The sequence below is a fragment of the Pholis gunnellus genome, assembly GCF_910591455.1.
Source record: "Pholis gunnellus genome assembly, chromosome: 18".
NCBI classification, from domain to species: Eukaryota; Metazoa; Chordata; class Actinopteri; order Perciformes; family Pholidae; genus Pholis; species Pholis gunnellus.
Window position 1 is genome coordinate 10,212,125 of NC_136545.1, and position 14,545 is coordinate 10,226,669.

At 44.1% G+C, this 14,545-nt stretch overlaps 1 protein-coding gene across 1 annotated transcript in view; it reads right to left on the bottom strand.

Moving 5' to 3' along the window:
- nsmfa (NMDA receptor synaptonuclear signaling and neuronal migration factor a) overlaps positions 1–13,710 on the bottom strand; it is a gene marked incomplete at both ends in the record, with an annotated part of 32,978 nt that extends 19,268 nt beyond the window's left edge. The window contains 4 exons of the mRNA XM_079179217.1: positions 2,291–2,357; positions 3,112–4,005; positions 4,293–4,354; positions 13,640–13,710. Coding sequence (XP_079035343.1) covers positions 2,291–2,357; positions 3,112–4,005; positions 4,293–4,354; positions 13,640–13,710 — 1,094 coding nt within the window. The remainder of the gene's footprint in view (positions 1–2,290; positions 2,358–3,111; positions 4,006–4,292; positions 4,355–13,639) is intronic.
- Positions 13,711–14,545: the final 835 nt, after the last annotated feature.

The following is a 14,545-nucleotide window of genomic DNA, read 5'->3' on the forward strand; positions in this document are numbered from 1 at the left end:
GCCAGAGGTTAGCTAAGCCGGGTCAACATACAAAGAACGCATATGAGCAGCTTGGGTTGGTTGGGTTTAGTTCGGCAAGATGTGGTAGGAGCAGTATGGAATGTCAAGACTTGTCCTGGTTTAGTCATAATCCATTATTACTGTTATCAATGTTAACATTTATCTTACCCTACTTCTCCGCTTGCCTACTCGGGAATTGTTTGACATGAATAATACATAGCTGAAAACTGAATGACAACTGACTTCTTTTTAAACTACAACCAATAGTACAGCTTTACCAGAAGGCACTGGGGCTCACATGTTAGCACTATAAATACTTGTTATTAACAAATCTCTCCAGAGCCAATTGCCACTATCGGTTCCAAACACGCCGAAAGTCAGCCAGCACAGATTCAGTGATAATTGGCGACGGCTGTCGATCTGGATTAGAGCACTTTAACATGACTGCCACACAAATCTTAAATGGCCAAACCACCTACTGCTGTGTCCTTAGTAAGGGCGGTTGAGTTGGCCGCACTGACAGAATTGCTGGAGGGATGTGAGCTGACAGGGTGTTGGTCAGCCAATGCTCAGATGGACATTTTCCTGACTTGAGCTTGGTAGAATTTTCTCAGCTGCAGTGGATTACTCTGGACTTTATCCCTGCTGTTGCATGAAAATCCTGTAGCTTTTGGCTTTTTTTATTTTTTATTGAATTAAAATACAAAATATTTGTGCTGACTATAGGCTTGTAAATGAGAATCAATAACTGTCAGATGATTATTGATGTTTTGTGAAAAACAACAAACACACACACACACACACACAAACCTCTCTACTGTACACTCCCTAGCTCTTTCTTCAGAGTTCAGCTGAAACTCGATCACCCAACCCAAGGATGAATGTTAATTGGTTGTCATCAAAATTAAGGAACAGCTGTTGAGAACAAGAGGTAAGCGAGCTAAGAAAGAAATAGGAAGCAGGCAGGGAAGTATACTTACGATATCCTGTTTGAGTGTCCCGTGATTAATTAGCGTGCAAGAAGAGAGAAGAGGGAGAAAAAAACAACACAGTTTAGGCACCAGTAAGCAATGAGTCCAAACAACAGAGAGAGAGGAAAAACTGGGAGAGGCATAATGAGACGGAGGCAAAAAGTGTGTGTCATAATTGACATCTATGAATAAGCCGTAAACTTGCAGTGCCACATAATTGCTACTGGTCTGAACGTATTGAATGGGCCACATGAATAACCACTTTTACATATTGACTGAGTCTGCCTTTGTATGCTGAACATGGTCAAACAAGCATTGTTAGACCATTTATTTTTTTTAAAGACGGGCATGGTCAGGGAGAAACACATTGCTGGAAGATGCTGGAGATTCTACGTTTCATAAAGTGAGTTGAGATATCTCCTACAGCTGCAGGTGATCTTTGGAAAGACTCTCAGGTCGCTATCATAATCACACAGATGCTCACAAGCACTTACAGACGCATCTATACATGTCATTCTCTCTTACACACACACACACACACACACACACACACACACACACACACACACACACACACACATTCAGTTCAAAGCACTACTGTGCTTAAGAACAGCCTCACACAACCGCTAGTGCGGCTGCAGACTCGGCAGTCTTTTTAGGTTAGTTTATTAGATTTAAAGCAATCTTTGGTGTCTTTCAGCACGGTACGAAAAGTCAACTTCCACAAACTTGGAACTTTCTCAAGTCAACAACATATCACCTTTATTTAAATCATTTAATGACAATTTAAAAAAATAAATAAATCTAAAAGATCAACAATCAAATACGTTGTGGAAGTGAGATTGTGGTCACGTTTTGCTGTTCGGCGCCTAACTATCAAAACTCAGATGTCAAATGGTCCTCAAGGTGAGCTTTCAAAGGAAACCCTGCGTACAACTGCTTTACCGTGCATCAATTATTCATCTTTAACAACAAAAAAAAGAATTCACAAAGTGTTCAATATGATGGATTGTCCTCCCTGAGCAAGCTTTAAAGGTCTGCAAGCTGGTTTTATAGCTTACTGAAATGAAAATCAATGGCAGCCTGGAAGGGCGTAAATCAATCTAAAGGCCTATAGCAAGCTTTGGAAAAGATGGTTTGCGGGAATGTAAAGTATGTAGTTTGTAGTTAATGGCCTCAGATTTGCAAAAAAAACAGTAGTGGTCCGTTAACTCACACACCAGCCTGACCTTTCATACACCATCAATGTGACTGTGTGTGCATGTATGTGCGCTTGTGTACATGTAAGATTTATGTGTGCTTGAAGGTTGGACACTCACGCCTGCATGGTTGTTGTGGCGGTCTGAAAGCTGAACATGTTTTCCTTGGGGAACCAGTTAGTGTCCTCTGCAATTAGAGAGAAAAATGATCATTCCAGGGTTAAGTGCAAAAAAATTGAAAAATCTCTGTGTCATATTGGCAAACGTCGTAATAAATATATTAGAAATATGGAAGCACAAAACCAGCGACGGCACCAGCACTTCACAGTCCACCACTCCACAAATGGAGAGAGGGAGACACACAGAAGGAGACAGCAGAGGAGAGAGACGGGGAGACGACGAGTCAGATATACAGACCACCACGTCACATCCAACAACAAACCCTCAGTCCCCACCAGAGCTGAGAAGAAATAGATTTAACTCACTTTTAACGGATGTTTCACTTTAATTCATCCAGACTTGTGACGAAGCTACTTTTGTTTCATTAGACTGATATCAAGCAGTAAAATAACTTACAATTACAAACTAATTGCAAAGTTTCTTAGTTAATTCTTACAAAATGCTCATTAAATGTTAAGTGTGCTTGTTTTCACTAAGGTGGTCCCTAGACTTCCTTGAAGCCTAGAATTATTACTTGTAAACAAAATAATTAAACTGTCACATACACTAGGCTGATGGAAAATCAAGTTTAAATGAATCCTTCATTTTCAGCAAAAAAAAATACATTTAGGAAAATGATTGAAATTAGTCAAATGCTATTTCATCTCTGGTCCAATACTAAACCCGTCACAGGGTCTTTTGAACAAACCCTAATGCCCCCCCTCCCGCCCCCGTTTGGAATTCAGCGCCTCTCCCTTGCTCTGTGTCCTCCGCCCTCTCACCTCTCTCCAGCCCAGTCACCCGGTCCACACTCCACATCCGCTCTAGGCGTCGGTGCTGCTTGCCTGCCTCTCGGTTTGCGCTCTCCAGGTCCAGGGAGCCTTGGCTTCGCGAAGGGGCGCCGCTGCATGACTCGCAGGCCAGCCCGCTGCACTCCGCCTCCCCTTTTCCACCCTCGCCCCAGCCGCGGATGTTGTGGGCGCTGACGGAAGTCTGCAGCGGGGGTTGAGACAGGTGATGGTGGTGGCCGTGGTGGTGTGCTCCACGATGGGAGTGGGATCCAGTGACGGATAAAGACTGCTGCTGATGATTGCTGCTTCCACTTGCTCCGCTACTTCCTCCACTACTGGAGGACGCATTGGTTCCCGGGACGCCGTGGTGGTGGTGGTTCCCGCGCGGAGTGTCGTGGTTTCTGTGGCGGCCGCTGCTGGCATGGTGGTACTGAGTTGGAGACGATGAGGTGGAGGAAGGGGAAGTGGAGGGTTGGATCAAGCCTCCTCTGGATCCCACCCCGCCACTCCCCGACTTCTCCTTCAGGACGTCCAGTTCTAGGCTCTCCTTGCTGCCCCGGCCGCTGCTCATCAGCATACCGCGCTGGGTTGTGATGGTGTACACGCGAGCAGGCTGCAGGGTGCACTCGACGCACTTCTGCTGGTCTTCCTCCGCTGAGAAGCTGCGCTCGAGGGACAGTCGCGATGCTTTGGTAGAGATGGTGATGGAAGGGGGAGGAGGCTGGAGTAAGCCCAGTGGGGGTTTTATCAGGCTGGCCTCCCGTTTGTCCTCACAGCTCTTGGTGGCGTTGGAGCAGGGATGGAGGCTGTTGTTGTTGTTGCGGCTAATCTTGTCACTTGGCGACTCCGGGTCGGGACCCACCAAGGTTTCACACAGAAGATGAGCTAGAATGATGGACAAATAGACAATTATGAGTGCTAGAGAGAGAGAGAGAGAGAGAGAGAGAGAGAGAGAGAGAGAGAGAGAGAGAGCAAGCTGAGGATGACAGAGGAAAATATCATCATCTTTCTTCGGTTACCAGCTATTGTCGTGATCCAAACACTAATGATCGCAGACTGGCATTTTCACAGAGGATGAGGTGAAGCAGGTGGAGGAAAGATTAATGATCACAAAAGAATAGACAGAGCAGGATAGAGGGATGGACAAATGGCAGGATGTCTAAGACGCTGACCTGATCCGTTTCGGTTTTCAGGGTGTGTGTGGGACAGGTACTCTCCAAATGCTCGCGCTGCTCTGTGGGGACACATGACACACATAAAGACATTATTCATGGGTGGAAAGTAGGGGTGAGTTGAAAGGACAGGAAATGGAAGAGAGAAGGGCAAGAGAATTGTAAATTATAAACCTAATTGCCTTCTTTGTGGGCTTGTGCCACCCACAGATTAAAGATGCAGCTGTTTTATCTCCACATTTCAGGCCGCCTCGGACTGAAAGAGAAACGGCGTATGAGACAGTCGGTGGAGATACTGTGTAGAGTGAAGGATTGTTCATCTTCATTTCTCGGTATGACCTCAGTTTTTGTCAGTGGGTGTAATTGCAGCTGCAGACCCGTTTGTGTCCTTCTTTCATACGTGCGCAGAATGTATGTGCGGATGTAAACTGTATCTTTGTGTCAAGGAAAATACTTAACCTTGTCAACAACTGCAGAAAAATGTCTTTGCTGAAAATAGACGCTGTGAGCTCCTTGACCACAGTACTGCATCTGGTGCTTAGCTCCTTTTTTTCTCATGGTCTTTCTCTTACTCACACACATACAATACGCTACAGACGTCCATTCAGCCACTTATAACTAAAACTCAATATCATGGAGGGCTTCAGCTTTTAATAGAATAGCCCCAGGTCTCACAATTGAATGACACCGACCTCGTAATGTTCCTGTCTGTGACAGCAGAGGAAAATGAGCAAAGAGAGAGAGACTGGGCAGACAAAGAAAGACGAATCACTCAAAAGACGTGCTTTCAATGTCAATCCGGAACTGAGAGGGAATGTGCCGCAGCAATAACTATTAGGAATAACGACATGACAATAATTAGGAATGAGTGGAGGGAGGAAAGGAGAAAAATGCGAGTAATACTGTATGTATGCTATTAATAATAAGTTACTCCTGTTGCAAGGATCATGATAATGTGTGACGTAATGTTTTCACTGGAGCTTTTACCCTTTTATAAAACGTAGTGCCTCCAAGACGACCTACTTCAGTAAAACGCATAACCTGGTGTAAAAATCCTGATCCTGGTGTGTCCACAGCTGCAGTTATAATATCACCTGTTTACATCCTCGAGCACACTCAGGAAAGTGGCCCCTTTCCCAAATGCAGCAAATGCAGCTAAAGTTGGAGGAGAATCCCCTGAATACAGGAGAATCTGTGGGTAAACGCCTCCTTCCTGGCAGCTCTGTCAATTATTAAAGCCTGTCCAACACAGCAGGCACACACACACACAGTAAGAGCAGGAGTGCAGACCTTTTACAAACATTTCTCTTTCCTTCTCTCTTACACTGAGTTTCTTGTTTAAACTGAGCCCAGTCGAGACAAATTCAATTGTACCTATGCTGCCTTTTACCAACAGCACAGTTATAGGATGTCCTACGAATGGAACTATGACTTTATTATTCAAGTTAATAACTCCCATCATCATTTTGCCACATTAGTTATTGTTACTGACTAGGAAGTAGAAATTGTCACTGTCGCCTATTTTGGGAAACTCTTGTTCTCCACCGATATTAATCCTTTGTGATTGTGAATACATATCGGTAATTACAGCATTACGGAAGTTTCCTTCATTATCCCTATGTCGGTTGTAGTGGAGACTTTGTGTGAGAGCTCAAGGCTCAGTGTGGACCTCCATTAGAAAGACAAAAGAACCAGATGTTCTTTATCACAGCATTGGGTAAGATACTGTATGTGACACACAGCCGCTTCATACTGTAGTTTACCTGCAGTCCCAGAAACCAACCGGTAGGCTAATATTATGCTGTAATACTGCCTAACAGCAGCTTTTCTTTGGGCCAGTTAGTCTGGTGTGATTTGAAACTACAACACGGCCTCAAGACCAGGAAATAATGCAGGTGTCATCTTAGAGTTACAAGTCTGGAGGTTTCTGTTTGTACAGCACTTGGCTGTGTGCTGTGTCCCTCCATACAAAATATTCAAGAGCAAAAGAGAAGAAAGCCCAACAAAAAGAGATGAAATGTTTGTTTCTGTGTGTGTGTCTCTGCATGCAGAAATGTAACAAGAAACCAGTCCAGTTAAGAACAGTTGTGATAAATGTAGTCTCAGCTCATATCGGCAGGTGTTCCTCTGAAGCTCTGAGACATTTTCATTTTGCCCACCTGTTTTATTATTCAACAGGCCGAGCCCTCTGATTAGAATCAGCAAACAATGGTGCAAGAGACTCGCATCATCCATTATACATGAGAGGAACCTGAGTCGGAAACGGATCGAGCAAATCGCCGCTCAATCCCTCCATTAAACAAACCCTCTCTCTATGTTGTCTCATATCACTGTTTTGCACCTACTCCATATATAATACGTGAGCACGGCAGGGAGACAGGTGCATGAGGCAGCAGGGGAGATAAACCCTGCACACATGTGGACAATTAAGGCGGAGAAGTTGGAGACGGAGAAGAGGAGGAAGAGCCTGACAGGCAGATATGAAATTCGTCCTGCATGCTCTCAGACATGTGACAGGGGTTTGGGGAGAGAAACGAGTTGGGGAGGGGAGTTTCTGAGGAGGAGAGACGGGATTACAGCAGAGAGGAAGAGGAGTGTACAGCAAAATGGGGGCATATTAAAAATGAAAGGTGGAGTAAACTTGAGGAAACCGCGGCAGACAGACATAGAGAGAGCACAGTCAGGACAATGAGGAAGAAAGAGATGCAACTTCCTCCTCAGGACAGCTGCATCTTTGAAAATCAACTCAACCCTAAAAGCCTGTTTCGTTTAACCCCTTAAGCGACTTCGAAAAAACTCATTGAGTGCAAGATGGAACGTGTCAAACAGCAGGGACAAGGATGGCACAGGTTCAAATTTAGTGTCCTGGATTCAGATCAGATTAGATATTCTGACAGTGATGGAGGAGAGTCGGCTCTGTGAGTTAAATCTTTAACCTTAAAAGGTGAAGTAGAAATCTGTTTCCACGTATTTCACTTCTGGTATGAACATCAACTTGAAGAGGCTTAAAGAAGGATAATTGCTGTAATGTTTTAGAAACCGTTCCAGGTTGGCAAATGTATGAGCTTATGGGAAATGGGAATTGGCAACCAAAGAGTGAATTTTTACACCCATACTCTGCCAAGTCTTGTAATATTTTTTTACAACAGGGAGTTGACCACAATTCTCTGTATTTCCTCTTACTTCGCACAGCCTGTTCTAGTTTCTACAGTAATGCAAGAAATTCACATGATCCATTTTGGCCATGTTTGCTTTGTTGTTTGTCTCCCATGAATGAAGGTTAGCTACCCTGACAACATCACTGGTGAATGAATGCCATGTTTTCAGCTGCCAACTCAGCTGTCACAGCGTCCTTGACAGCACAACCAGGGCTTTTGGAAACAGTTCTCACCTACCCATTAGGTCCCCAAAATCAATGACAAAATACCTTGTGTGTTATTGCCCTCCACAATGACGCATATAAGACATTTTTGTCATCTGACGCTCCTATCTGTCACGTGACAACACAGTGGTTAAGATTTGGTTAGGTTTAGGCTTAGTCAGGGCTGGGGGATGATCATGGTTTTGGTTCAAATAAGTACAAAAGCATCTTTGTTTGGTACACGGGTAAGGTCGAGAAAACAAGAAACAACCATTGCTTTCTTGGGTTTAATTAGTGAATGAGTTTTATCATTGCTTTTATAGCTTTGCCACTTTAATGTAAACATATGCCGCTTTTGGTAATTTGCTGAAATTGGCAGATGGTCTTGTTTTTCTTGGGAGGACAGGCTCCAACTCCAATAGCATGCAACAAGGATGCTAATGGTACAATGTCTTGGACAGAGCTACTCTCCAAGAGTAACTCTAATTTTGTTATACAAACTACTGTGGGTGCAACGTGCAACCTGAAGCTTCGCTGACGAATGAACACAGTGTGAGCATATTTTGCCCCTCGCCTGGGTCTACAGTTAAGAACGTACTTAGCATTTACAAGCTGTATGAGTCAGACACAATTACACACACTCCACTCCTCCTTAAACACTTTTATGCCACAAACTTCACTAACCCCTTCACAGTTGCATTAAAGTATCCTCTACAACAGGACGATACACCTGAGCAGTCCTTCTCTTTTAATGGATCTATACGGAACAATGTGCATAACTAGATACTTGGCAGATGGGAACATTATACAACTGTAAACATACCTTTTATCTCCAGTCTCTCCAAGTTTGTGCTCACTAATGCAGACACAGATGGTGAAACATGACTCATTACTTATTCCAGTGTTTCTTTCTCCTCTTCTTCTTCTTCCTTTTTTTTAAGGCTGTTTTTAAAACTACGTTTTTAGTGCTTCTCAACCGAACATATATCCTGGTTGAGTTTGCTCTGACGGGTGTAAAATGCCCACCCACATTAAACAAACCATCGCTTACTAAAAACCAGGGGACTTCCAAGTGGAGACAAATTAAAGTAAATGTAATGTGTTGAATAAAGGTAAAGTCAATGCAATTAAATGCAAAGTGATTGCCCTGTTTCAATACGATAATTAGATTAATTATCTTAACCATATGATAAATAGATTAGAATGCAGTGCTTTTTTTGCACCATCATTAAATTCAAACTGTAATTTGACCAATAAATGATCTGCATGGCTACAAAATGGACTAACGGGTCAATCTGATCATAGAACTGACATACAGATACTCATTGAGAGTCATGTAGTTTAACGCTGCCGCTGCATATAGTATTTCATCCTGTTATTGACCCGTATCTAATCTCATGCCTTTTCCCTGTCGATTCTCATGCTGTTTATCGCTGTGACCATATAGCTTTAGAGGACAAGCGGCTGGAGGCTGCAAACAGGCCATCACTCCCCTGGCAGTGTTCCCACTGGTCTGAATATCATCAGAGCTGATGTCTCCCCGGGTGTCTCTCCACTGTAAACAATGGGCTGCCAGGCAAAGAGATTCCTCACTCTTAATGCTCCTTTATCGAATTCGCCTCTCAGATGGTCTAATTGAATTGGGTTTCCTACAAACACACACACACACACACACACACACACACAGTGGAGCATACACACACATAAACACACTGCTGGGGTGACGACAACCTGTTGAGAGGCTTGCTGCCTGCGTGTGCTGAGGGCCGAAGGGACTCGGGAACGTTAATTGCGAGTCTTGAAAGTGTGGTGCATCATGGGACATAAGTGGAAACGCAGCACCTGATCTGGGAGCTAATTAACATGTCAGTACGTTAGTGGCCCAACGCTGCCACATACAGTGCTGGGTGCTGCAACTGATTCACGCACACAGTAGCCTACACACATTGAACATAACATATTTTTTATAATATTCTAGGAAAGAAAAACAATGATATTAAGTAAAGCATATTTTGTGAAAAAAACTACGTAAATTTGAATAAAAAATGTCAAAATACATAAATATAGTTTTATCTGGCCTTCGGCCATATCACGAGGTCTTCATCGGCAAATTAAACTTGCTTAGTTGACACTGAACTGTGGAAAAAGTGCTCAGAATAGTGGAAAGTTTGAAGATCTACTTTTTCAACCTGGGCTGAGATTTGTTTTTCATTTATTAATTATTTTTTTGTCAAAGAATAAATGTGAAAAAGAATAAATATGCGCCATTGCAGACAGACAATCACACAACACTGCTGGAGCCCTAATCATTCTTCAGACTGTAATCAATAAAATATGCCTCGTTCAGCATATTTATGGTAAAGACTCTCTGATTGAACAGAAGAGGGGGAGATGCTCAAATGTGGAGGCACTGAGCCATGCTACTAAAAATCTGAAATACACAGTGTGTACATATTGATATATATTAAATACATGAGCAAAATGGAAATAATAAAATGGAGCAAGATTTTAGCAAAGAATGACCAGATACTCAGAACTTCTGAGGAAATATGGTCTCCCTTTGTTGAGCGTGAGTGAATCTGAAATCCTGTTATTTCAAAAAAACAATTGCGTAACAGCCCTCGACCCTCATGAACAGAGTGACTGCAGGTCTGCAACGATGACGGTCGGCACCTGTCGATTGGCCTGAATAAACTAAGACACGATATTTCATTTAGATCCGTCCGTAAAAAAAAACAATCCTTTCATCTTTCACACCCCCACAGCTCTGTGAACGCTGTTGTCCGACGCCCTTTACCCCAACCACAGCACAGCCCTCCTCTCTGGCCGATATTAAGATCAAAGCATTCGCTTTTTCACTCAATGTCGCAGAATTCTGGTGTGTAAATTGGAATTAATCTCATCCCCTCTCTTCCCCCTTCCTCGCTCTGTCGCTCGCTGTACTTCTCATGAGCTGCTGGAGGGGAAAGTGTGACCTGTTTCATAACCAGCAATCCACAAACATGCATATGGTGACAGGGGCACAGACACCGGGGACAAGAAGCTAGTGTCTCTTTAGTGTTTGCTGTGTATTGTTTGTATACATTCCCATGAATGTGGTCATCCGCTCTTGAGTGACGGCCGCTAACACGGCCTCGTACCTCAATGGTGAAATGGGTCATCTGTGAGAGCTTTACAAAATGTCTCTTACGAGCGTTTTCTGATCTGGCACACCTATCCTGAGGAATTAGTAATTCCTCAAGTAATGCCAGCAGCATGGCTCAAGGGTTTGCACTGTTTGATTACCATCAAATGTGGTACAGACACGAGTGGTCCCCAGAGGGTGAATCCTACTGACTTTGGTGATTTTTTTAGTGGCATGTCTTGATAACTGTATTGCCAGGAAATTTGGTAAAGATATTCGTGGTTGCCAAAGGATAAATCATAGTTACTTTGGTGATCCCCTGACGTTTCCTGTAGCACCAACAGAGGAGAAAGATTTTGCTCATGTTAAATAATTGTAAATATATATATATGAACATTTAACAAACGTGATTGAGTGAACACATGTGGTCTTTTGTTTGCTTTGGGAGAGGTCTTTATTTGCCCAACCACAAAAGTTGGCCAGTCAGGAAAACATACAGAAAATGTATTACAGTATGCAAAAGAGAGAAGGAAAGATGTAGGATAAACTTGCAGAAAGGTGTGTGTGTGTGTGGGTGTGGGTGTGTGCACCTGGGTCTAGCTACTTGAACAGCAGTGATTTATGGTATATCCTCTAATATGATTTGAGAGCTGAGGTGACACTGTATTCTGTCGCCAACTGGACACTAGCTGCAGATAAGAAATTGATGAGTCAGAACTCAGCTATGAGCTTGAAAATTAAATTGTGTTTCTGAGGTAAATTCTTAATACAAATGTACCTTTGTATATGTAAATGGCTGTTTGGGTAATAAGTCCATAGATCTGATGTTGCAGACAGAGCTAGCACTTCAAATCGGCAGAGATTCAAAGATTCAGAGTCCAACCTGCCCTTCAGACAGAATGAAGAAGGGATCGAGTAGATGGAGGTGAAATGGAGAGAGCAGTGTATGTACACAGACCTGACAGTATGCACATAGATATGTTTGTGTGCGAGGTGGAGAGATGCAGAGAAACAACTTTTCAATGCCTGCTTCCACATTCATGAGGTCGTGTGCAGGTGAAAGGCTGATTATTATTGGATGTGATTCAGCTGCTTCTGCCATCTAGTGAAGGCAAGGTTCATTCTGCCATTAACTCAAAAAATTAAACTGTGTGTGCGCACACTCTGTGTGAGAGAGAGAATAAAGAGAGGCAGAGTACAAGCCCAAAAGTGCATGCATTTGAGTGTGTGTGTGTGTGTGTGTGTGTGTGTGTGTGTGTGTGTGTGTGTGTGTGTAGGCAGTAATAATCCTCAATAATGGTAGCTTTTCAGATGTTTCATTGAAGACGTGAAGAAAAAATTCTTGGCTTTGAGATTGACTCTCACTTTCTCTCTCTTCCTCCCTCACACACACACACACACACACACACACACACACGCACACACACACGCACACACACTTACAGTAGGCTCCGTGCCCGGGACACCCTCCACTTGCCACTGTGTATGAGCATCACATTCTCATCTCAAGGTGGCACACATAAAAAAAAAAAAAGAAACCCATACTCCCGCACACTGCGATGAATGCAAAGAAGGCTCACGTACACACCACATGTGCAATGTAAGGAAGACACATACTCGTATGAGATAATGACGTAATAGCACGTCAGCCCTCATCTGTGGACGTTGGACGACGTCGCACAAGTCAAGGTCAATCATTGATTGATTAAAAAAAGAAAAATCCCAAATCTGGGCCTGCTGTGAGGCCACTGCTGAAGCACAGAAAGAGCTCATTTTGTATTCTGATCTCACTCGGGAGATCGCAGCTCTTCGTCCGCACTTGATAGTGTGGACACATGAACACAGTTGCACGTGCTTTTCTGCAAACTGCAGCTTCAGTTCAACCTCAGTCAAGCATGATAGAGCTATATGCTATGTATTTACCTGTATGGTGCTAGAACTGCTGGATGCGGACTTTGGCCATTACAAATAAATCCATACAGCCCCATACAGTGAACGAATGAGTCGTTAACAGCTTTTAACGGGTTGGACTCGTGCCAAACAGTCTGATCGAATCCCACTGTTTTTTTCCCCCCTCCTGGCTGAATAAATTAAACAACCGCTTACCAGCGCTGCCCCCTGTGACCGGCCCAATAACTGGTCGTGGATGCAAGCGACCGAATCGATTGCGGTGATTGATTCATTTGCGGCTGGATCGTTTGCACGCCGGGGTGTGAAGTCAGCAGGCTCCTCGCTGCGGGGTCCGCTCGGGTCGATGCGGCCAGACAGAAAGCCATTTTTGTTTAAATCCCCATTATAAAACATAAAGGTGACATACAGTTTAAAAAAAATATGTACAACAAATGATTGATCATCACGATGATCTGTTTTAGGTGATAGCCTACCAAAGTCCGAAAATGTTAGTCGACTGTGAGTCACAGCAGCCCTCGCTTTGCCTCTGCATGACTTTCATTACACAATGATGCTCCATTCAAAACATCGGGAAAAGCTCCGACGCTTCACGGGCAGATGGGTGAGCAAATTTAGTCCGAATAAAACACAGTCTCGTGGAATTAAGGGACAACCTTCTCCATAGTCTGTTTCTATTGCTCACCACAGGTGCTGTTTCTGGAGAAAAAGGCTAATTTAAGCGCACATTTGCACGCCCCGGGCCAGACGGGACAGTCGGCAGACGTGCGAAAAAGCTCTGAGCCTCTTTGCGCATTACAAATAAGGACTAGCTGTACCCGGGAAGGCGCAGCGGTAATTCAACTGTCACACATGGCATCCTCGCTCGGGTCGCACCCGAGGGCTGTCAAGTCCTAACCCGCGGCTGCCATTTAATGGGGTTGAAAAGGCGGAGAGCTCCGGGTTGATACTCACCTAACTTTTGCTGCCACAGAGGATATCGCATCGTTTCTTAAATTCTTCCTTTTGGACACGGCAGTTCCCATGCTGGCATGGAAACGACGCAGAAAGGAAAACAGTTCATTCCAAAGACTCGGCGGACGGAGGGAATGCGGCAATGAAAACAGTGCAAAAACCGCAAAAAAAGTTGAAGGGAAATCCGGGAGCAGACAGCATGTCACGCACGCGTCTGCAGAGCAAAGGATGCAGAAAAAAGAGCACGGTGTCTCTTGCTCTCTCTCTCTCTCGCTCTCGCTCTCTCTCTCTCTCTCTCTCTCTGTTTCTCCGGATATGAGCACGTACGTGGGGTTGCTGCACAGCTGTCAGCGTGTGGCTGAAAATACACGGTCCTCTGCCTCTCTCATTGATCTGAAAATGCAATGGCAAGATGGTAGGGGTGGTGATATCACCATCATCATCATCATCACAGAGGGGAGGGGGGGAGGGGGGCGTGCAGGTAGACTACTGAGCAAGGGACACGTGGTGCCATCCAGGCATTGGAACCTCTGCCTTTCATCTCATCCAGTTTTGGATCATTATGCGTATCTTTATGTAAACGGAAATTTTGGGAAAAAGGTCCCCCCCCCCCCCCCCCCCCCCCCCTCCCCTCTCTCTCTCTCTCTCTCTCACGTCGAAATGGTTCTCATCCACAGCCAAGGACAGAGGGAGCAGTGAGGTTGAGGCGCTGCAGTGCTCCGTGAGCATCACTTCAAAAAGCATGAGAACAATAGCTTTAGACTGTGATGTTTTTTTGTTTTTTTCTACTGGTGAATGATTTTTTATTTTTTTTCTTCAAGCAAATGTGATCAGTATTCAAAAGAGTGCAGGAGACTGACGGATCATAAAGGGCAGCTCCTTGCATCTGTAGAGCAGAATTTCCTT